The 24,006-nt window shown below is 39.0% G+C and overlaps 1 protein-coding gene across 1 annotated transcript; it reads right to left on the bottom strand.

Annotated features, from left to right (window-relative positions):
* Positions 1-873: 873 nt before the first annotated feature.
* Positions 874-21,509, bottom strand: TMC3 (transmembrane channel like 3; the record flags this gene model as incomplete). The annotated part of the gene is made up of 22 exons (XM_083871201.1): positions 874-1,714; positions 2,427-2,724; positions 3,330-3,372; positions 3,570-3,648; positions 4,928-5,053; positions 5,420-5,530; positions 6,390-6,518; positions 6,765-6,832; positions 7,491-7,619; positions 9,177-9,410; positions 9,912-9,990; positions 10,143-10,252; positions 11,020-11,167; positions 11,323-11,366; positions 12,644-12,791; positions 14,236-14,378; positions 14,471-14,569; positions 15,509-15,615; positions 16,013-16,094; positions 18,657-18,732; positions 19,944-20,087; positions 21,400-21,509. The coding sequence occupies 22 exons, from the start codon at positions 21,507-21,509 to the stop codon at positions 874-876; spliced, it is 3,348 nt and encodes a 1,115-aa protein (XP_083727327.1).
* Positions 21,510-24,006: the final 2,497 nt, after the last annotated feature.

Below are 24,006 nucleotides of genomic sequence, written 5' to 3'. Positions count from 1 at the left end.
ATTGGGATAACGGGTGTGGGGTCGCAGGCGGAGCGGGGCCGCCTCAGAGCTGGGGCCGCCCCGCCCTCGTCACTGGAGTAATCCCAATCCGGGCCACGGAGAAAAACGAACGAAAAACCGACCAACCAACCTTCAGAATCTAAAGGAAGTGCGAAATTGCGGTGGTGTGTGAAATACGGAATTTAGAAACTACGAGTAACTGAGTCTTTTAAAGGCAGCGGATCGAAAGTTTTACCACTGAGAATCTTCCCAGGGCGGCCTGAGGCTCACCAGAAAATTAATAGAGGATCTAGGATTTAATCTAGAAGTCTGATACAAGTTGTCAAATTACTCCCCTGCCCATGTGCTACGCTCTAAAGAGAGTTTCTTTAAACTCACAATTCTCTCTAGTTAACTGTTTTTCCTAATTTGTTTGGGCCACAGCATATTCAAACGAGGCGCATCAAGATCTACTCTTAAATAGCAACTCTGCAGGAAGTGGATTCCCTGCTGAATTTATTCAGGAAGAATCTTCAGCTCTGGCTGTAGCAGATAAAAAAGAGCCTCATCTGATGTGTTTTTGTATTGGTTTAATTGAAGTGCCCCAAATACATGGCTTTTGGTTTTCCAGGAGGCAGAGATTTTGGGTTTTGACAGCATAACAGTAAGGAATAAATTGGAATAACCTTATTTTCTAAAATTTGCGACACATCAGTTGTGATATCAAAGCAAGGTACAATAAAGAGTAAAACACAAGGCTTTTCCCACCTTGAGTGGCTGCATACACAATTCTTACAAAAAGTACATCTCAGTTACTCTGATAGACCTCAAACAGCAAGTAAAGTACAACTGCACGTACACCAGCTCAAAACACAATGAAGTTGGGGCACTTTCTCAGACATTTGAGCACACCAGTTCACTAGGCTCAGACATACTTAGATCAACACTGTTTTTAGATTTCTTTTTGGGGTGTTTTGCCGCAGCTTTTGGATACTTGTCCTTGGTATGGATGACCTGGATGTACTGGTCATTGCTGCTGTTCTGCGGATCACTGCTGGATTCAATGGAAATGGAATCAGACTCTGTTAGAGATTGCTCCAGCTTTTGCTTTGATTTTGGTTTCACACGTGGCTCAGGATAGTTCAGGTGTACTTTCCTGTAAGCATAGGGAGGCCTGTCCAGATCCAGCTCAAAACCATCATCCCAGGATTTGTAATGCACTCTGGCCAGGTCTTTGCCCATGAGAATGTGGCCATCAGCACGATCCCCAATGTAAAACCGCGGTGCTGGGCGAAGGTCAGACAGTGAGCGAGGGCGGTGGGATCTGTTCATGAATTCTCTCTCAAGTTCTTCTTCGTCCTCTTCATCTTCACTGGGATGAGGGGAATACACCTGGTGTGGTGTTCGAACCACGTATCTTCTGACATGGCGTGGATACAACTCAATAATGTCTCCTGATTCCTCCTTTCTGAAATGCCTTTGGAGTCGGGAGGAAGAACGGAGCGATTTTTTGCGGGACTCGTTTTCATTAACCAGAAAATACCTGGTAGCATATGGTCTGCATCCCAAAAATACAGGAGCCCCTGCCCCAAGGGCATCTGAATTGACCTGCCGAATGGCTTTTCTGAAGAGAGGGTCAGAATGAACATCTTCAGTGTGCTTTTTGAAAGTCACTGGTGTGCAGGGCTTTGTTTTGCACAGCTCACTTGCACTCCTATGAACAACACTTGGGTATCTTTAGAAAGGAAGAAAGAAAAAGGAAACATAGATGTACATACTTATCAATTAATGGAATTGAAACATATAATGGAATCACTGCTCTGGTAGTCAAAGACCAAGTTGAAAATGTGGAGATTATCATATCTCCGCTGTTCCAAATTTTTATAACCATTTTTAAAAATATACCCTAGAAATTAGGAGATATATTTATTATTCTCTAAGAAAAGTTGACACAATTGTCTTCTCAAGTTATATTCACTTTCTGTTTTATAATTGTTCTTTATCCACTTGGAAAAAAACCCAAAAGATAGTTTAAAGCATCCATCTATAGATATGCCAGACTGATTGTTGTACAACTAAAGGTGCACAGACATTCTGCAGAGTTCCTTCACTCTGTATTTGTTTTGTTCATGGAGATGGTATTCTTCACAAACTCTTTTAGTGATGTGCCTGAGGGCAAGTCTAGTATTTCCCTTTGCTTGAGCTGTGTGTAAACTCCATCAGCTACATCATTTCAAAGGGTTTATAATCCCATCTCTGTTAAGGGAGGGTTAAGGATGTGGTGTCACCAGCAACATCAATAGTACCCATGAATGAATCTGCTTTTTAAAAATTCCTTTGCTGTCTTAGAGCTCCAGACAGTGTGAAAACCCTGCTCTTTTGTAAATAAACAGGTATGGCATGGAGCTGCTAGGATAAATACCATTTCAAAATCAAAGCAGTCTTACCTGTTTGTGATATGATCATTTCTTGGTTTCTGTACACTTGACACAGAGGGAGCTGGTGTTAAAGAGGTTGAAGTTGTGGGGGTTGCATTTGCAGGTCTCACCACATCAGTTGATGGCACAGCTTGGGGCACAGACTGGGAAATGGTTTGTATTCTGGTGCCTTTGCTCACAGGAGATTCGAAGTTCAAGACACTGCCATTCTTTCGGGGTGTTGAGGACCGAACAGAAGACTCCTGGCTGATTATATCAGTTTCTTGCTCTGGTCTTTTGTCGTTAGCATCCAGATTTTGGATTCTGGCTAGAAAACAGAAATTATTATAGGAATTTTGCAGGTCTCTACATTTAGAAACTGTTGTGTAAATTCAGTGGCTTGAATTCCCCCTTCAGTCAGGGATCCAAGGCCAGCAGAATGCCCTGTGTTCAGAAAAGAGAAACTGGTGTCACACTGGGATACTTGGTGATAAAGGGGTAGGTCTTCACACTACAGTACATAGCAGATGGAGTACAGGGGAGACAGAAAAAACACTGGATGTTGCACTGTAGGATTCCAAAATGGGCAACAAGCCAATTTTTCTTCTGCCTACCAGCCTCTGCATTGCATGCAAAGTCTGAGATGATTTGAATCATCAAAGATGCAACCAGGTTCTTCCTTGTTGGTGATAAAAGCAGGAAAATACCCACTCCAAAGATTCCAAGTGAACTCGCGTTTAAGCTATGAATTATGTCTTTCAGTGTTGCCAAGATTAAGTCAGACTTAGCTCAGAAACCATCCAAAAGGAGGATTCTGCAGGAAATACAATTTTAAAAAATGTAGTTTTACTTCCCTATAAGTATGAAAAATCAAAATGGGTTTAGGTCCAAATGCTTTATTAATAGTGGCATTTCTAAAGGTCACCAACTTACCTACTGCCATCTGAACCACCTTTTTCTTATCTTCAGTTCTTTCCTAAAATACATTCAGAAGAATGAGAATCCGTAAATTATTATGGATTAGAGAGTAAATCCCCTGCTTTGTAAGGATGAAAAATAGAGGATTTGTGTTATGTTATGAAACACTAGAAGTGACTTTAGAGATTTAATTAGGCTCATACTTTACTGAAGATTCCCCAAATTACATGTAAAAGTGCTTTTCACCATACTTACTGTTTGTATCTTCATTCTCAGTTGATTATTGGTGAATTTTAATGATCTTGCAATACTCTGTAGGTAGTAGATTAGCATGCTAGAAGTGAAAGGAGTGATATGAGTCACTTCAGACATTCTTGACAGTTTCTTTTTGAGGGTTTATAGGTCAAAATGATGTACAAGTTCAGCTGCTGCTCTGTATAATTTTCTTATACTGTAATAATGGATTACAGCCTTCTTTCAAGCAAACAGATTAAAGAAAGAAATGACACTGAAAACAGATTTAACAGCAGTTCTAATTTCTCCTGGGGTTTTTTTAGGTCTTTTTATTGTGTGTGTAACCTGGGATGCATTTCTCGTTGGTTTTATTTGTTTTGTCCTGTTTTGGGTTTTTTTTTTAATTTTAGACAAATCATTTTGACAGATACTGTTTTGTCTTTTTTTCACAGCCCAAGGTTTTAGAACAGAGACACCAGAGTTACATCTGAGTTTGCACAATCATTACCAATGTAATTTTGTTGTCTGGCTGAAATAACACCTTGTTTACCCTGGCACAGATGAGATCAGATCCTGGCAGATTGTGGCCTGACATAATGGATTGCACTGGCTTTCAGACAATGTCTCATAGCTAGACTTCATACCACAAATAGTTAAGTATGTGCTTAGCTGTCAGTTTGAAGCAGTCAATAGGAATACTTAAATTTGTAAATATTATATGACTGGGACCTTAAAGGAAAAAAGTTACAAATAGGAAAAGTTGCTTCTGATTTGAAAAGCCACCGGTGGGACACTGCCTTTGTTGGCAGTTTACACAGGGAAAAAAAAAGGTAAAAAGGTACAAGCAAAACAAAATTGAACTTTTCAGAGAAGCAAAATGAATTTCAAGTGGCTCAAAATCAATATTTTTTCCCAACTGTGAACAATTATTTATAACTCAAGTAAGAAAAGACTTCCACAAGAGAGTCTGCAGCAAGTTATATTACATTAACACTTAAGAGCAGACCATAATAATTGATTTATCTTGTCATAAATCAGGATGACTGAATAGTTTCTTTACATGACAGACAGCCCTGTTCACTGTCATAAACTGAACTAATGACCATGAATAAATGGAAAAATTATTTCTGAGGGACTCTTAAGAGGGAAGAAGGTTCTTAAACTTCCTGGAACCATCAGCACTGCAAGCCTTGACACAATACAGCTCCAACAAAGCATCCCAGAACATGAAATTCCTTTTGACAGTCTTTTTAACATACTTTCATTCCTATCTGGTCCATTCAGTGAGGTGTTGGAATTGTTTTTTCAGTTATGCTTGAGAGATAAGGCCAGTATTAATACAGTCAATTTAACCTGCCTACAAAAACCAAAGTACTTACAATAACAGTAGTAGTGCAGGGAGGACAACCACAGGACTGCTGATGTAAGTAATCACTGTGTTGAACCATGTGGGAAAATCATTTTGAATTGTTTCAGAAACAATGTCATATATTTTTTCTTGGCCACTATAGGAGGTGTGGGAGGGAAAAAAGGCAAAATTAAGTTGTAAGGAATCCTGAGTATATTTGTTTAAGCAGTGTTGCACTGAATAAAAAACAAGCTTGGAGGGTTCTTGAATGGAGACACAAGACAGTGATAGTTGCTCAGTGGCACATTACAGTAGGTAGATATAAACTAACTAAATCATGTATATAAAGCAAATCAACTCAGAACTTTGACCTATTCACCTTGTTGAATCATATACTGTAAAATATAGGCATCAGAAAAGCATTGTCCTATCAACTTGTTTTGAATTTACAACTGTAATTTGTGTATGATGAAGCATGAAAAGTTTATTGTAAGAGGGGGAAATAAAATCCATTATACCTCACCTGAAGGGGCCACAGCTTAAGGATGGTTTATATCGGGCAATAGCAAAAATTGTTGGTAACATGCACAAGAACAACATAAACAGCAACATGGCCAAGTAGAAATTATTGGACCTGCAAGAAGGTGTAACATATTTCAGATTATATTATGTAACATTATTATATATGTAACATATTCAGATTATAATCAGAGAGAAAACCAGAGGCAACATAAATGTGCAAGTCTGAATCCACCTATCCAGTTCAAGATCAACATGTCTGAAAGATTAAAATCATTCTGCTATAATTAGAAAGTCTGAACAGAACTGGTTTAAACAGACTCTTAATGATGAAAATTCTATTTGCACTGTTTTCCAGATACCACTGCTGCAGCCAGAGAACTGGTTCCTGCACCCTTTCACAAAGGCTGCCCTTCCTGCCCAGTTGTGTTAGGAGAGAAAAAGAACAGCAGCAGAAGTCAAGTCATCCTAAAAAGAAATTTAGAAATAACTGATTATTAAGAATTAAAGATGCCCAAAATTATTTCCGCTTTAATAAACAGTTAAGATATTTATCATAATGGAAGAAAAATTAAGAAATCTGTTTTACAATTCAACAGACAAAAGCAGATTTTGCACAGCTTTCAAATAGAGAAACATCAAGAAATAGGACTTGCAACAGTTAACACATATAGGTTATTGTGCTCTGTCATATTTGTATGGAAATAAAGCATTTATTTTAGGCCATAATAACTATCTAGGAATATTCCCTGACATTTTTTTACTTCTTGCACATCTTCAACTACCCCACGTCACAAACCCTCCAGTTTCTCAGTAACTATGTCTTTTTTCCTCAGACTTTTGCTATCAGTGTTAGTGTGAAATTTGATTTGTCTAGAGCTAAAATCTCCTGTAATTTTCTTTGTATTGATGAAAGATATTTCCATTACCTGCATTTGATCTTTTCTTTATCTTTGGTTCTCATTTTGACTCACCGAGATGCTCTGAAAACCTGCTGATGTGGCACATTGCATGTCAGCACAGCCCAGCTCCTCAGGTACATGAGGCCAATCAACTTGAGCACATTGAATGCTGGTAAGCAAGGTGAAAAGAAGGCTCCCATCCTGGAAAAATCATATGTCAGTGCTCAGTGTTGCCAGAAGCCATTTTGACAGCAATAGAATGGACTAAAAAAACCCCCCAAACCCCACACCAGGTAAACAGATTAATAGCTCACTATCAACAGATGTTCTCTTAGTATAAAAGACTACATTGTCAATATCCTACTTAAATAGGTTTCATTTAAATAATCAGATTGACCAAGCAATAGCCAACAAAGGACAAGAAAAAAACACATAAGGACTGCATACCAGATCATTCCTTGGTTGTAGACCAAATGCAATACATTCTCTGCAATTTTGAATTCTCCATATTCTGGCTACAAGAAACACAGTGTATGATGAATACCTTTGTCTTAATCTTGTTTCCAGACCATTTATTTGACGCATTTGACTGAATCATTTTGCAGACAGTACATAGCCTGAAACATCCAGATCAAATACCAGCTGCTGGGAGGCAGTGGGAACACAGCAAAACCTACTCTGCAGTCAGGGATTAAATTAATTTATTCCTCTCTAGTTTACTTCACATCTTTGAGGACAAAGAACAGTCTGCAGCCTTTCATGCCAACAGCTAACCAAGTATTACCCACTGTAATTTTCTTAAAGAGCTGTGTTCTGTTGGTTACTGTTTCTTGGAGCACTGTCTACATTAGGTAAAGATGTTACAGCTGCAGGAAAGAGGATGTGGGGAACAACTCCACGCCCTCTGTGTCACGCCAGACTGTGGGAACTGCTCTGATCTTATTTTGTGTAAACCAAAAATTTTTGCACCAGAGCCATGTGAGTAGGCTTGAGAAAAACCATTAATCTCAACATTTATCCTGTACCCTCCAATTTAAACACAGTGTGCCTTTATAGATGTGTGCTACCAAGAAATTATTCATCTGTGAAAAGACTTCAAGGACATTTAGTGCTGAGGGAAGGAGCCTACCCATCTTGAACATCTTAGCTTGATAAAATAAGGATCGTACTTACAAACTTGCTTTCTAGATCCCAGCACCAGCAATCACTCAAATATCGGACACACAGTCCACGGAAAAAATCAATTAGCAAGATGCTTGCAACTGTGAAAATCATGTCGATAATTGAAAGCTTGAGCATCTCCTGAAATACACATTGTTCACACATACTGAGTCATTCTGAAAGCAAATGGGCTGCATATGGCTCTTTTGCATTTTTACTTGCATTTTTGGCTCAAGCTTAGTATTCTGATAAAATATGAATTGAATATATAAATATCCTTTTAAAATTTTCCTGTTTGACTTTTCCCTTACTTGTCTTTGTTCTGTTAAAGAGAATAAATATAATCAAGCTTCCAGTGTGCCTTTTATTCCTTTCAGCAGTAACATACTGGTCATGATGGTATCAAACTGTCTTTTTAATGACTTTCTTTCTAATGTTCTAAAAATGTGTCTAGCTAAACTGAAATGGGTTGGTTTTTTTCTATTGCACCCATTCTTTTATTAATATGACTTTTGTAATGTGTATTTGCAAAGTGTTGCACAATGAGAAAAATCTTATTATTCAGACAAACCCACAACCCAATGGCATATCATCAAGCCATAAAAAATAGTTGTTTAGTTTGTACAAAAGAATGAAGTTATCCTATATTTAATTGAGCTTTATACAATATAATTAAAATAGGAATAATTCAGTTCTATACATCTCGAGGCCATTCTAGGGAAAAAAGCAAACATTCAAAACTCTCTTTTTTCTATGAGATTGTGCAAAAGGGAAGTACAAAAATAGAAGTCAGGCTAATAAACCTTGGAGCAGTCTTTTCCTCCTAATGGTCAAACAATACCTTTAATATTCCTCATTCTGGAACGAAAAGCTCAGAAAATCAGAAGCTCACAAACATGGTTCTTAATCCAGTGTCCTGGATATGAGTGTGACACTGTCAGAAACCACAGCCTCAAATGGATCAGTGATATCTTCTGCATTTTTGTGGTTAAAATTTCTCTCTGAATGTATTAGTGTCCCTGGAAGTCACAAATAATGTATCCTTCACATGTAAGGAACCAAGAGGTGTCATATTAAATCTGCAGATTTTCTGCGCCCTAAATGTGGGAACATGGCACTGCCATCCAGCTGTCCCCATTCCTACAAACTGAAGGGATTTTGAAACCTTTTGTTGTAGTTCTCTCTCCTTCTGAAAAAGTGAAGAGCACTTGATTGTCTAGAGATTTATTGAGGAAGAATGAATAGAGACTTCTGATATTGTACAAATGACCAAGAGCACAATCTCGTGTTTCAGGTCTGCATTTCCATCCCTTGAAAATCTGAGTCTGCACAGAGTACATGGTGCTGCTTATGTGTCTTTATAGTATTGTTTCTCTGTAGGAGTTAGAAGGATGTGCCCTGTTTAAATAGGATCCATGTTACAGATCTGCCTGTGCAGAGCTGAAGACAGAGACCAAAGCCTGGAAAAAGAACATTTGAACAGCATTAAACATACTGTAGATACTGAACAAAACCCAAAGCTTTTATCTATGGCCATAGCAGTTTGCACAGTCTTAACTCTTCCTGCATCATCCGAAGCTAAATTCTGGAATTTATACAAAGAAAGGTTCTAAAAATAAACACAGAGCAACATGATTTTATAATTTTATCAAATGTGGGTGAGTGGAGTAAGCTGATGACAATAAAACAATTACGTACTTGACCAACATATGTCTCCCAGCACTGATCCTGTGGGTTCTGAGTGTTAAAGGAAATTGTTTGATTCACCAGTGAGTCTGAGACTGCCAGGCCTTGGGTGCGAGGCTCTTCCAATGTGACAAAGCCATTTCTCTTAATTTGTACATTAGGAATGGTTACATTGTCATCCTTAGAAAGAGTGTTGGTTGCTAAGGAGGTGGTAGAATTACTTGCATTGTTGTCCACATCAGAGTCCTGAAATAATAAGTATCCCAAAAGCTACTTTTTAACTGTACATGGGTGCAGATGTCTGCACCTTCTACAGCATTCACACACACACAGACATTTCTTCATATATTTCCAAGCAGCAGTGAGGCAACTGTTAAACAGCTGTCAATGGACAGACTCAGATGGAGCACCAAAGGGCAGGACTTCAAGCTAATTTAGGCAGGCAGAAATATTGGACCTACAGTAATGAGGTTTTTCTTTTTTTTTAATAGTTCAACAGTGCACAGAAATCTATTTATCTCTTTACATCAGCAATCAAATGGATCCAGTTATCCTTAAAGACTAATTAAAAAGACCCTATAAGCAGTTGTAAATAAAAATTGCTGTCTAAACTTAGCTCTACAATCCTATCAAGCCATCATATTTTAATCAATTTCAAACAAATTTTCATCTGACTTCACAATAAACAGAATTTTGTCTATGAAGTCTACTAGCTTTATACATCAGAAAACATCAAGTTAAACTTACAGTGACACTCATACTGTCCACTTTATCCAGGAGAGCAATGATTAAACTGTAGAGGTTTCCCAGGTATAGGACAAGAACCCTGAAAAGAGAATAAAATACTGTTACTAGCATTGGTAACCATTGACTTCTCGTATGTTCTCTGGTTTGGCTGCAAGAAAACATGAACCAGAACACACCTCTCCTTTCCTCCTTTTCTCTCCACATATTTTTTACACTGAATAATGCCCATACCTGGCAAGCTGGAATCGAAGAGTGGTCCTTGGATGATACATCTCCAGAGCTGCCACGAGTTCAAAAGCAGAGGGTGCAATCATTGTGATCAGTGACACAACTACGCTGACCTATGGAACAGAAACAAAAATGTGGCATTTTTGTAGTGTTTGATGAAGGACTTCTGTGGAATCCTGAGGGCTGATTGAAATATTGCTGAGGTACATGCTTTGGTGATTGCTTTTCTTGGAGGAGATGCTTTAAAAAGTTATTAATTGACATTAGTAATAACAGTAGTTATGATCAAAAATTATAGATCTGGAATACCACTCGGGAGTCTTTACTCCAGTTATTGCAGCTTCAAAGTTCAACTTCATTAATTGAAATTAAAAGTTAACATGAAGAAAATATGACACTAGCATCTTCCTCTGAAATGGGTAAGTGGCTTCTTCATCCCTGTTCACCTCCTACTCTCACTCATTCCTCTGATTGGAAATAGGTGCAGAACATTCAGTATCCCCTGATACTGGATCTGTTGCTGTTATTAAAGTCAGTTCCTTTCTAGTCCATCAGCCCAGTGTTTGCTCAGCTCAGTCCTGGGTGTAAAAGCAGATTTATAAGTGACAGGAGAGACTAAGCTTTGTGCTAGGGACCTGCTAGAACTGCAGTGTCTGTGAAATAAGGAGATGCACCCCCCTCTGTCCATTTCAGCAGCATTAACACCTGGCTGCAGAGCTGAGAGAGCAAGTGCACCAAGGCAGATCCAGGTCTGCCCATTAATTCCTCCTTTCTCCTGGCTCATCTCTTGCTGTTTACACCTCTGTGCACAATATTGCTACAGAGAACCCCCAGAGAGCAATCCTGCTTCTAACACAGAGTTGGCATAAAGACAGTGTACCTCATTTTTTTCCCAAAGAGTCAATTCCTTTTTGGTGCGCTCTAACCTTTGGGATCGATCCACGACAAAGTAGATGATGTAAATACTTCCCGCAAGGGACAGAAGCACCAGGATGTTTGCAATAATTCTTAAGCTTATGGTCACTGCCCTAGGAAAAAAAGGAAGATACAACCAATACAGCAAGTTGTCTTATGACACCAGGGTCATTTTGAACAAGGTTAAGAAGTACAAGACAAGCAGATTAGCACTGATAACTGCATTGAAACAGGGCTTTGAAAAGTACCTCATATGTTATATACATACAAGTTTTTGCTTTTCTTCTTTTCCTGCTCTTCCAGTATAGCTTCCTTGAAAGAAACACAGCATTACCATTTTAATAACGTTCAGCAAAAATAATGCACATATCTAAAGTATACTAATAAAAAACCATCACATCCTGGAGGTGCAAGCAGATAAATACCACTGTCCTCATTGATTTGTAGCACTGATATGTGATATTAAAAAGTGATGGAGATTTCTGAGAAACAAATACACAATAATCAGATACTCAGACACTTTCAGCCATGCATGTTCAAGGTGATACAACAAGAAGGTTACGCTTTCAGATTTTTTGGCAGGATGTGCCTTTAAAATCTGGGTGTCACTAATATAATACAGTGCTGTCAAAAGTTACCCTTAGTCATTGAAATAACTAAATGTCATAGCTTATTAATTTATCCCTGGCACAATTTGAAGTAAGTTTTGTTTTAATAATGAGAATACACCAAATTTGGGAAATAAATTACTTTTATAAAAGCACAGATACTCTTAGATTCTAGATGCAAAACATCTGTATTTTTAACAGTTTTCTAATATTGAGAGACCTGTAAGATGTCCCTACATTTGTTATGGAGAGATAGATAATCATAGAATATGGAGACAATCTTATAATATCTCAAGTTGGAAAGGACCCATAAAAACCATTGAATCCAACTTCCTGATACTCAGTGGAATACTTAAAACTAAACCATTTGACTTAAAAGCATCATCCAGATGCTCCTGGGACTCCAATAGGCTTGATGCCATGACCATTTCCCTGGGGAGCCTGATTAATAGCTGATAAAATAAAGAAGAAAGAACAATAAATTATGTGCAGGAAGTTATAAACCAAAGAGAGAGAGATAAAACTTATTATGATGTAAAAAAGCATCTTGTAAAATATGAGCTGTTGCACATGGATTCCCTGAGGCATGAAATAATTCCTTTGCATATAAACAATTATACTTTCTATAAATTTGTTTATTTTTCTGCCAAATCAATTGTTAACATAAATTTGGTTCCAACACTCAATGAAATTTCATCACTAGCAAATTTGTTTCTAGTTATCTAACTTCTTGTCACACATACAGACGCATTAAATAAAACTCTCCTGAGGAAGGACACAATGTCCCTTTGCTGGGATGTCAGCAAATATGATGTGCCTGTAATACCACACAGATGTGAACTGGCCCTCCCCTAGGCAAATACATCTGTAAATAAATACAAGAAACCAATAGGAATTGCAAGGGGATGAGAGGAAAAATTTACATGGTTTACAGATTAACAAGTAAATCAACTTGAAATAATTTGAAGGTCAGTTGCTCACCCTGATGCTGTTGACTATGGCAGCAGCTTTGCTCTCTGCAGCCTCAGGGTTTCCTATTAAATAGTCCCAAGCACAGAACAGTCTCCAGCAGAAAGTGTAATTTTCATCAGAGGCACTTGCTAAACTCATTCTTGAGTTCTTTGCCATTCTGTAAAAAAAATAACAGGTATTTAACTGCTTCTGGTGTGTGAAGATGGTAATGAATGGAGTTACTGGTTTGATTCATGATTTTCAGATGTTTATACATTTAGAGCTACCAAAGGTTTGCAGAAATTTTTATCACTGTTGGCAGCTGTCTGAAGAACATAAAACAGGGTGAGGTGCAGCTCATGAACGTGACTTTACATCTAGAGAGAAATAACTCACTGTGGAAGGGCATTTCAATATTTACAGCTTTATAACTGACAAATAAAGCAAATAAATCTCACTAGAACTGTGGGCTTACACCTATTTCAGTTTTACAGCCTTTAGGTAGGATCCAGCTGGAATGGACCATCACTAAGGTCAGTGTTACAGGAATTAAATCTAGGTTAGCATAACTAGCAATTGTCCACAAGATCCGTTTGCTGTGCTGTTGCTTATATCCTCAAAATATTGTTACTCTCAAATAGAAACCCAGTGCCATTTTACAAACCTTGGGGAAAAGAAAGCAAGCCTCTCCTACTCATGTCAGGTGGGCAAGGTGGCAGAAATAGGATATGAAATGAAGGTTAATAGCTTATGAAAGAAAGGGCATCTGAAAGGACAGCGTTAAAGGGGAGCTGTACACAGCAGAGAATCACTGAGCTAAGTCAGAAGGAGAAGAGCTGATCATATCTAGAAATTGCAGATGTGGAGATTGGTGTGAAATGTACCAGTGACCCTTGGCACAAACCAGCAGGTAGATTAAAAATAAATGAAAAGGGAAGATTTGGCCGCAAAACTAAGAGCTATTGCAGACAGCACTGAAAACATGGATTGCACTGTGCCAGGTAAATAGGTATCCAGAAGGAAAGAGAAAGCAAATCAGGAGAGGCTAGAGTAACCTTGCCCCTTCTCCAAGCATTGCACATCCCTGGATTTATGGTCAGCACAGGCAGTCTTGCTCTCTCTGCTAAGTAACTCCTACTGCTGTCCCTTCCAGAGCAAAGAAATTAAGCTTACATTCCAATGGAATGCATTATACCCACTAAAGCAATTCAAATGATATTACACCTAGGATGGTAGTTTTATATTTGAATTTCAATAGAGGGGAATATTAATAATGCTGAAAGCATTACACTTCAAATATAAATTTCTGTCATGGTAATATTTATAGCAGAAGAGAGGGGAAAGGACTTCCACGGGTGTGATGCCTTACACTGCACAGAGACAAAAGCATACAGATGATCTGTGCTGCCCTCCTTTTATAGGCTGGGAAATGGAACAGAGAGTGGAGATTATAACAAGATAAGGGGCAATCTAGAGTGGAACTCAGTCTGTCTCCATGATATTAGCAGAGGTGAGCATGTTAATAGCACTACACAGAATAAATACAGAGGAAGTGGAGTAAATACCATTGCTGATTGCCTGAACACACAAGTTTATGGACAGCAGTAAATGGGCACTATTACTTTTTTAGAAGAATGATGAAGCTGTAAGCAAACACAGCCATTCCAACAAGGAAATAGGCAAGAGGCAGCCGGTATCCAGCTTTCCCAATCTTCCTGTCACGACCGTAATAGCCATAAAACAGAACAGAGTACTGGAGGTAGCCCTGCAAAGACCAGAGCCCGTCAGTAAGAGCAGTAACCAACAATTACAACAAAACAGTGACAGAAAAATAATAATGAGTGGTTTGAGTCTTGCCCCCAGTGACCAGATGGTGTCCAGGTCTTGAGCAGATGCAATGTGCTCCTTGGGAATGGTCTTGCTGACCGTGCTGCCGAATGGGGCTCCGGCCAGGAGCTGTGGGAGAGAGAGGAGGTCTCAGGACATGGGGAAAAAAGAGGAGGTCTCAGAAGATGAGAAAGAGAGAGAAGGTTTCTGAAGATGAGAAAGAGAGAGCAGGTCTCAGGAGCTGCATGAGCCCATCTGAGCCAGGGCTGCCCAGTGGAACCCAGCAAGAGCTGCCCACAAGGGTGGAACTCCCAGGGTAGCAAGTTCTGTGTCAGCACTGCACCATGCTTTCAATGTAAGCATTTTTAAATTAAATGGGGCAGTGGTTGATCTCAAAAGGATAGTTCAGGGTTAAATGTACTTTTTCCTTAAAAATTAAAAAATGAATGTCAATATCTTTTTATTTCCGGTTTAGTTTTCATTTGTTTGAGGAGTATTTACTCTTTTTTTATTTTGTGCAGTGAGAATAAAGTCAGGTATTCCCATATTTTGCAATAACATTATTAAAGCACAGGGTAGGTGATGCAAAATAATGTTTATGAATAATTTAACAAAGTTAAAAAATTGCCTTACTTGTATGCAAGAACTTAAACAAAGTTGTGGCTGTTCAGAATTTGTAGGAAATGATTTTTAATGGGCAATAATTCAGAGTCTGGAGAGGGATGTTCTGTTTTTATCCCTGTAAATGACACTAATAGGACTTGAGTGTACTCAACACCCACTACATCTTCTAAGAATGGGTTCTTTATTTTAGTAATCAGATAAAAACATATTCTCTAAAAGCATTAGTACCATGTTGACAAAATACCATCTCTAACACTAATAGAAAAGAATATGTTATTCTTTGGCAGAGAAAAAAACTCTCAATAGAGGAATTTATTTTAAATAATTCATTTTACAGTGTACATTTCAAACTGATGCATGACTTTAAGTGTGGTGTTTGCTCCATTGAGAAAGGAAAGTGCAACAATAAGCGTTTCTCTGTAAATATTAATAGTGTGTTCTTACCTCTGGTAGGACTACAAATGCTCCTGTCATTATGGTAAGGACAATATTGATTCCAAACAACCACCTCAGGAAGATGAAGTAAGAGGCAACTCCAGACCCAAAATGACCTTAAACCACAAAGAAAAACAGTTACTTGACCTGCAGAGTCTATAAAAGCTTGTATCATTTATCCATGAAGTATTAGAATAACAGGCCAAAAAGAAAAACCTCTCTTATGGATGGCATTCAGCAAACTAGAGAATTTTATCATTTTCAGAATCCCAAAGGGACAAAATTGAATTTTCAAAAGTTACCCCCCAACTAAGACCATCAATGGGAACTGTGCAGTTTCTGAGGCACCAGAAAAAGTTGAAAAAGCAAAGTTTTAAATAAAGAATTCACTGCTGAAAAATATGCATTTAACTCCCTCACGAATATTATTTAATTCAGTACATTAAAAAATACCCCATAAGACTCAGCACTTTAGCAAGTGTTTTACTAATACCATGAAATTTTTATACTTACTCTCAATTTTCTTTATTCTCATTTCCCAAGGAATAAAGATTACCACAAAATTATATGCAAGGCGAATAAACTTCCTCCAAAGCTGGGAAAAAAAGCAGAGAAATGTGACACTTCTCCACATGAAAAAAAAAAAAAAAAATTAAAAATTAAGTGCTGAGTATTTTGCTCATGTCTTATCTTTTATCACAAGAATTGTTACGAACATTGATGACTAAGGTCTTATTAGTAGGATAATGCCTTAGAGGAAATTCTCTTAGAGGAAAAATAAGGGGTTTTATTCAACAGCAGCAAATTTAAGTGCTTTATTCTCAGCTCTATGTATTGCAGCCAAAACCTGCAGAAATCCTGTGGTTATATTTTGTAGTTTATTCAATCTCCATTTTTGCATGGTCAGAGGATCTTCCTGTACGCACTGTACACATGTGGGAGAGAAAGTAAAATCCACCTGTGCAAAAGTGAGAGGAGAGAAGTTTCTGAGTTGTTGAGTTAGAGCTATAACTTTACAGTATTGACAGGAAAAAAAATTGTATTCCATACTTTCATTATGAAGTATTTTTAGTAAAGCTAGATATTAAAATCCCACCTATATTTTAAGCATTTTTAATAGCATTGTCAATATTCTATCATGTAATTTCATCTCCTAAAATTAAAGAGGAGTAAATAAGATTTTAATTACTGAAAATATTATCAGTCTCTTTAGCCAAAGTTAATTAATATTTATTGTGATATGGGCATTTAATTACATGAATGGGAAGTATTTTAATTAAAGAAATTGTAGATGCTGGGAACTGCATGGGAATTTCTGGGATTGCAACTTTCAGTTGAAAACAGGGTTCACAGGGCTGAGAAAGGACTCAAGCACCTTGTGCCAGCTGCACCACGGATTTATAAAGAATACCAATGTGTCCATAGTGGAGTAAAATTTTCTAAAATTGTCATTTAATAGATATAATCTCTTTTTCTTCCTACTGCGTATCTGAATGGATAATTTACACTCTTAGAACCCACAGTATGGGCATCTGGCTTTAACTGGGAAAAAACCCACAAGAAACAACTACAAAGAAGGTGTAAAATAATTGAATTGAAAAAAAATTACTTTCAGTGTCAAGCTAGTAAAAACGTATTTTAACTTCAATTTTCATAAGCAATACCATGAGTGGGTTATCCAATCATGAACACTATATATTTTGCAAATATGAAAAACTTATGCAAATACTTACACAACTAGTAGCTGCATTTTGTTCTTAACACATGTTCAGCCACCGAGTTCTTAATCTTGATGATGTAGTGCTTGTTTTGCTGTGCTACAATTTTTGTCTCCTTGGTCACCATGTTATTTTCCAAGAAAATATATGAGAAAAAAATCTCTTCCACTTAAAAAAACCCCACACTAAAAAAAGGCAGCTCATTCTGTTGCTGTTGCTGAATTTAGCCCTAATGTAAAGGCTATAGCCCCTAATTTGTGCTAGGATAAAAGAATACAGATCTCCTACACATAATGACTGGTACTAATTAACTGCTGAATTACATCCCTGTGCTGAATGTCTTCAAGCAAATACAATAGAGGCAATTAGATTAGACACAAACTTTTACTCCCTGTGAGTTCTAAGATAAAAGCTTTTGGTTTTGTATAGGAAGAATTATATGAACAGGCACTGAGCCCAATCTCTGATTTACTGACATTCTGATTTAGCACTTCTCTTTTTAGCTAAAGTCCTAGCTCTACTCCCATCAAAGGCAAAAAATAATGTTTATTTTAACAGCATTTTGACTTCCACTGCATTTGCCACACATGCAAAGGCAGAACAAGGAAAACTTTCCACGTTGGAAAGTGTACATTGCTCCTGGGGGCCAGAATCTGAGAGCACCAGATACATGGGCAGCTCTTCGCTTGTTCACAGGAATAAAATGCAAGGTCTATTGGCCTAACCCTGCATTTTTGAATGAAGATAAATTAGTAATTAAAAGTCTGCTTGTTATGGTGACAAAAATATTCTTGACTGCTTAGATGACTAGAGAAATCTTTTCTTGGTTGCTTATTAAATACAATTTCCTGCATATTATAAATTTCCAGAAACTCAGGCCAGTGTCTATTTTCAGTGATGTAAATAGATTTGCTAAGATTTTATTCAAATTCTCTGAGCATTTGCAAGCAAAACTCCTTCTTTAATAATGTATTTTACATAAGCTATTGTAGGATTGTCTTCCAAACTAAAAGCTAGACACATTTTTCATACTGAGCTATTGAGCTGTGGCCCCAGTTTGTTGAAATAGCTCTTCAGAGGATACTGCATCGTGTTTGTTGTTATCCCATTCCCATCACCCCCTCTAGCAGGCATCAATACTTGGAGGCTGTCTGAAAAGAAAGCTTATGCTGCATTAACAGAAGGATATTCATCACTCAACACATGAGATTAGTCTGCAAAAATGTAATTACTAAAATTACAATGGAAAAAAAAAAAAAAAAAAAAAAGAAGGAAAAGAAGAATAAAGAAGCTTTTAACTGTTTTTTTCTCCCTCTACAGTCCTGAGCTGAAGTATCAGGAGTGAACAGCAAACATACATTTCTCTGAATCAGAGCTGCAAATGGCTCTTGGCTATTGGGAACAAGAAATTTGAGAGATTTAAGACAAAGTAGCTGTACCTCTGCCCCAGCAGCCTGGTAACCTCTTGTTCTCGTGAGCCTCCCTTCATACTTCAGCACAATCTCCTTTGCCTGCCTGCACAAGAGAGAGGAGGTTCAGTCTCTATATTAATCCCATTGCTCACATCTCTTATTCTGCACCAGCAGCAACTACCAAAGGGGTCAAATGCTCTGAAATACAGCCATGAGCTAACAGAGTTTTTTTCTGAAAGAGTTCAGCATTCAAGAGTTTGACTGCAGGGAGAGTTTTCCGTCCCTCTAAATTCTCTGTCATTTTGTTTCAAAGTCTTTCTTTTAAAATGGTAGAACCCAAATGAGTAAAATAGCAAGATCCCCTTTACAGTCTGGTAATCAATCTCCTGTGGACACCTCTTCTGCAGGAATGGAGTAGCTGTCTTGTGAGATGCAAAGAGGTGCATGTTCATCTGGTGATACACAGTCTTTGACCTCAGCAAAAGGTGGATTGGCACCCCCAAGATCTGATCGAAAGGAATGGAAAAGCAGGAAGTCACAGACTCTGCCTAAGACAGAAAAACCTCTCTTTGCTTCCCAGATTACACAAAGACTCTTGGTAGGGTAGGGATTCCTCGTGGCTGCATTGCCATCTGGGCACCATACAGGGTTTTGAGAGAAAATGCCAAATGAAAAGGGGAAAAAAAACCCCAAGTGTCACACAGATCATGAGGTGAAACACCTGACACAGTTTAGAGAGGTGGCCCAAAGAGTTAGTCATGCTCTTTCATGTGAAATCTAGAATTATAGTAATTGAAATCCTAAACTGTGAAACGTCTTTACTACACTGACCATACATTTGTAAACTTACAAGTGTCCAGTATTTACTGCATTTAGAATATATCGCCTGAAGATGTGACCAGCTTCTGCTCTCATACCATGTAATTACCTTAAAAAGGCAGGCTGGTTCTCCTTTTTGGGACACAGTGAAACAATTTAATTTAAAAACATCTTACGGAGCATTACCAACAGCCTTCCTTTAGACCTCTGAATAGCTGACAGTCTCTTCTAGTAGTTAATAGCCAAAGCATGATTTCTTGCTCTCTTTTGTGCTGTGACTCTCTAAAGGGAGCCACAGACATGCACCAGAGACAGCTTCACTTATAGACTGTCCACCCAGAGGCTGCTGCCTTCAGAGCATCATTGTGGAACACTTTCCCAGCAGCTCTAAATCATTCCTGTGCTCAAACCCTTCCATCTTACACTGAAAAACTCCCGAGGCTGGAAGCAGTGTCACAGTCAGTGAGCCTGAAATCTCTCTGCAGGCACCTTTACCTGAGCGCCCTCAGCTTCTGCCTCATCGGCCACGGGCGGCAGCGGATGTTGGACATGATCTCCTTCTGGTACTGGATGTTCTGAAAGATCTGCTCTGGGTCATGGCTCTCAGCCTTCTCCTCACCAGCATCCTCATCCGAGTTGCTGGCAGCCCAGCATACACCCCATGAGAGGAGAAAGGAGACAAGTTATTCCTGTTCTGATTCCCAGCAAAGCGTTGATTTGCACAGGATCCAACCTATTAGAGCATTGTAAGAACAGGGAGCTGGGGAACTCACATGACCTAATTGTTTAAAGTTGATTAATAGTTTGGATGGTTTCTCCATCTCCAGGACATAACTCTTTCCCTCCCCACCACTTGCTGGTCAGTCATAAATTATCCCCACTCCTGACCATGAGGTCTTTCTTCTCCAAGCATTTTCTGCCACACAGCTTGCACATCATGCTAGCAAGATTCTCTGTATATTCTTCTGGGACAAAGTGCTGTCTAAACATTTCCAGAAAGAACAGACAACATTAATTTATTACTCATACCTATTATTTTTATTTCACTAATGATAAAATATTTTATTGTTAGAATGAGGGGAGCAGGTAATTCAGTTGTGGTCGCTTTACTCCCATTCCCTGCTGAGGGGCACAGGGGTGTAGGACCCCACATATCAAGAATTACTTGTCCCTGTGAAAAGATTCATATGCTTTGATGCAGATTCCTGTAGATGATTATTAAATCATCTCTTCTGATGCTGTCACCACATTTGCTAAGCTACAGCTCTTGCAATTCCCTGTTGGTCTGTGGAAGAGCAGCAATATTCATTCTTACAGAGGCTTAGGTCTAAAAACCTGTGGTGACTGTTTCTCCCTGGATGACGAAGGGATCTGAGGTGCTGCAGCAACCACCAGCCAGGAAGTTTCCCAGTTGTACTGCTATGTGCTTTCTGGGAAAGTTGCCTTCAATTTTGCTGAAAAGACAGCCTTTTAATCACTTAGAAATAACTCATAACCTAAATCATGCCATGGAATAATATTTGGGGGACACACTTCATCAGACCACTAATCCATTGGTTTACAGTCCTCTCCCTTCAGTCTCAGGGGACATTCAAGTGAAATTTATAATTACACAGGAAAAGAATAAGAGACTTCTTACCCTGCATCATTCTATACCCTGAACTCTATGGAGTTACTTTGCTTTATGTACAGTATTTATGTTTCAGTATGAAATGTGACTTTGACAAAATAATAACAATAATTAAAAAAAAAAAGACACCAGAGAGGTTTGAAATACATCTTAAAACAGAGAGAACGCTTTTTCTTATGCTCATTTCCATGCTACCACTCTGTTACTCAAATCAGACTATCTGCTCCAGCCTGACACACACCCTGTCTGCATGACAGTGAAAAGACAAGATCCCACAGCTGTGCTAGATGGAGCAGACTCTCCCTCCAGCAGATCCCTTACCTGTGGGGCGGCTCCTGGTAGGTGTAGATGCCGGTTTGCCTCTTCACCGTGCGCTGCTTCTTGCAGGAGCGGGCAGCCCTGAGCCCGGGGGAGCCCTGCGCTGCTGCCATGGAGCCAGGTGGGACTCTGCCCTGCTGGGAGCAGCCTGGAGCTGCCTGCTCAGGCGTCTCAGCAGCAGCCAAATGTTATTAAGCGGAGAGCAGCGAGTGCTGCGAGCCCTGTGGAGCAGAGGATCTCTGCCCGGTGCTCCAGCCTGGAGGAGCCCCCGGTGCCCGGCAGTGCCTTAAAGCCGCAGCGCAGCCTCTCCACCGCCCTGGGGAGACATATCACGGTGGGGAGAAGAGTTCAGAGGTGGTCCAGCTGCAACCCTCAATCCACAGCTGAGTTTCCCTTGTTGTGGCTGAGGGACATCCCTCTGAGTGCCATCCCAGCACTGGCCCGCTCTGGGTGGTGTTTCCAACAAACACTCTGTAGGTGCTGTTGGTGTTCCCTGTGCTTTCTGTGCTCAAGGCAAGGGTCTTGCTTAGGAAAAGCAAGATGGTTTGTGTTTTGGTCTTTAGTAACTGAGAAACATGCAATGACATTCTCTTCCAATTTTACTGGTGGGGAGTCTCCTAACACCCTTTGTATGGTCAGCACCAACACAAGCTCTCTGTCAGCATCACTCTGAAACTGTCCTTGGGTGCCAGGATAGAATAAACTGCTCCAGGTACTGCTGGGGCCAGGGAAGTGAATTTTCAAAGCTTTTCTCCATCATAGAAGTTACAGATATTCTGGTCACATTCTTAAAATAGACCAAAAATACTAGATACTAATAGTTCCTGCAGCCATTATTTGATGCTCAGAAAGTGGGAATGAAAGGAAGAGTTTGCAGAGAGTTTTTACTTCTTCCTAACTTGGTATTTTCTCTCCTTAATAGCTCTGCACACAGTGCAGCAACAATTCTGATTACATAAATCTATGGTCTGTTGTAGTTAACTTTTGTTTGTAGTGTCTGACAAAAAGAACATTTAGTTCTGTCTTCTAAATTTCCTGTAGAGAATAGCACTGGCTGCTTTTTCTCTCCATCCTGAATTAATCTAAAATCTTGCTGCTTGTGAGAAGTTTTACCTTTTTACTGTCTATTGTCCTGGACTTAATTAGATAAATAACTAAAGGGCTAAATAGTCACAAGCCTTATCTTTTGTTACAATATTGAAAGAGTAAGTTCATTTGGTGTAACTCGCTTAATTTCTGAGATGACAAGTAAGGACCAGATAAATATAATTCTGCATTTCCAAAATGCATCTCACAATAAAGCCCAGAGTTTGCTTGCTGGTCTGGTTTGAAGCTTCCCCAGAAATCTGGGAGTTCCATTAGCACAAAACACAATGGTAGAGTAATGCCCCAATTCAGAGTTCAGCTGAGTTCTGCACCACAGAATGTGCCATATGCATGACTATTAAAGCCTGCTTAAACCCACTTACTCTGTGGGTTTTTCTGTGAACTGAACTCTCTAGTCCCAGCTTCACTCTGAGCATCTCTTGCACCCACAACAGAGACTAAAGCCACTGGACTCCAGTTTTCAGCTGACCATGGATGGATCACAGAAAAAATTACTTTTTTCCGTACTGCATTTTATTATTTTTTTTGTTTGAAGTCTGTAAAATAAAGGCTGTTAGAGCTTTGACATCTCAGTCTTTCTGTACCATTCCTAAATCCTCAAACCTCTGAATGGCTTTCCTCTTTGGCTTCCAGTTGACACGACAAAGGAAACATCCTACTACCCTCTCTGTCAGACCATTCATCAAGTGAAAGCAAACAGCCAAAAGGAATAAATATCAGCCCAGAAGCACATCTCCATTAAAAGTCTTATCACCTCTTCCCAGCTGGAAAAACAAAAGAACTATTCTGGATGCCAGGAACGCCCTTTAGAGCTTTGACAGTCAGAGAACTGCAAACACACCCACATCACCACTTTTTTTTTTTTTTTTGACATGCCACAAGATACATTTTCAATTACATCATTTAAAAGAAGGGATATGTTAGTTCAAGTGTCTTTTCCTGGCTGTAGTGATTTTCCTTTGCATCTTAGCTGGTGGCATAGCACTGGGGGCCAGGTTCTGCTGCCTTAGCTCATGAGGATAAGTTCCCCTCCAGTCAGGCCACTCTACCACAGTCCATTAGCTCTCTGCTTATTCCAGCTATGTGCACAAACATTAATCTCATGTTGCAGATAAGCATTCAATAAGGAAATGCCCCAAAAGGCAGGTTTTGACACAATAAGAGCTTGAATTCCCTGGAAGATATAAGCTAGATCTCCAGAATCTGCAGAAGAGAAACACAGGTATCTCTCCTTCTGCTGCATTCCTGCATCACAGTTTTCCTTGAGATTTTAGATGTCCTACTTTTCATCCTAAGGAACCACAGTGGAGAGATTAAAATCTAACACCATCTATAGTTCCTAGAGATGACTCTATTTCACAAATAAAGCAGCATCCTGTAATGTCATGGTGTTACAGCACTACCAATCCCATTAAAACACTAACATTACTGATTTACATGGATTTAATTGGCCAGTGTATCTTAACATGTCAGCAAGGCAGACAAATCTTGTTCCCCTTTGTT

The sequence above is a fragment of the Zosterops lateralis genome (assembly GCF_965231275.1).
Source record: "Zosterops lateralis genome assembly, chromosome: 13".
Taxonomy (NCBI): Eukaryota; Metazoa; Chordata; class Aves; order Passeriformes; family Zosteropidae; genus Zosterops; species Zosterops lateralis.
Note: the sequence above shows the minus strand (reverse complement) of the source record. Positions and strands in the feature narration are given on the sequence as shown.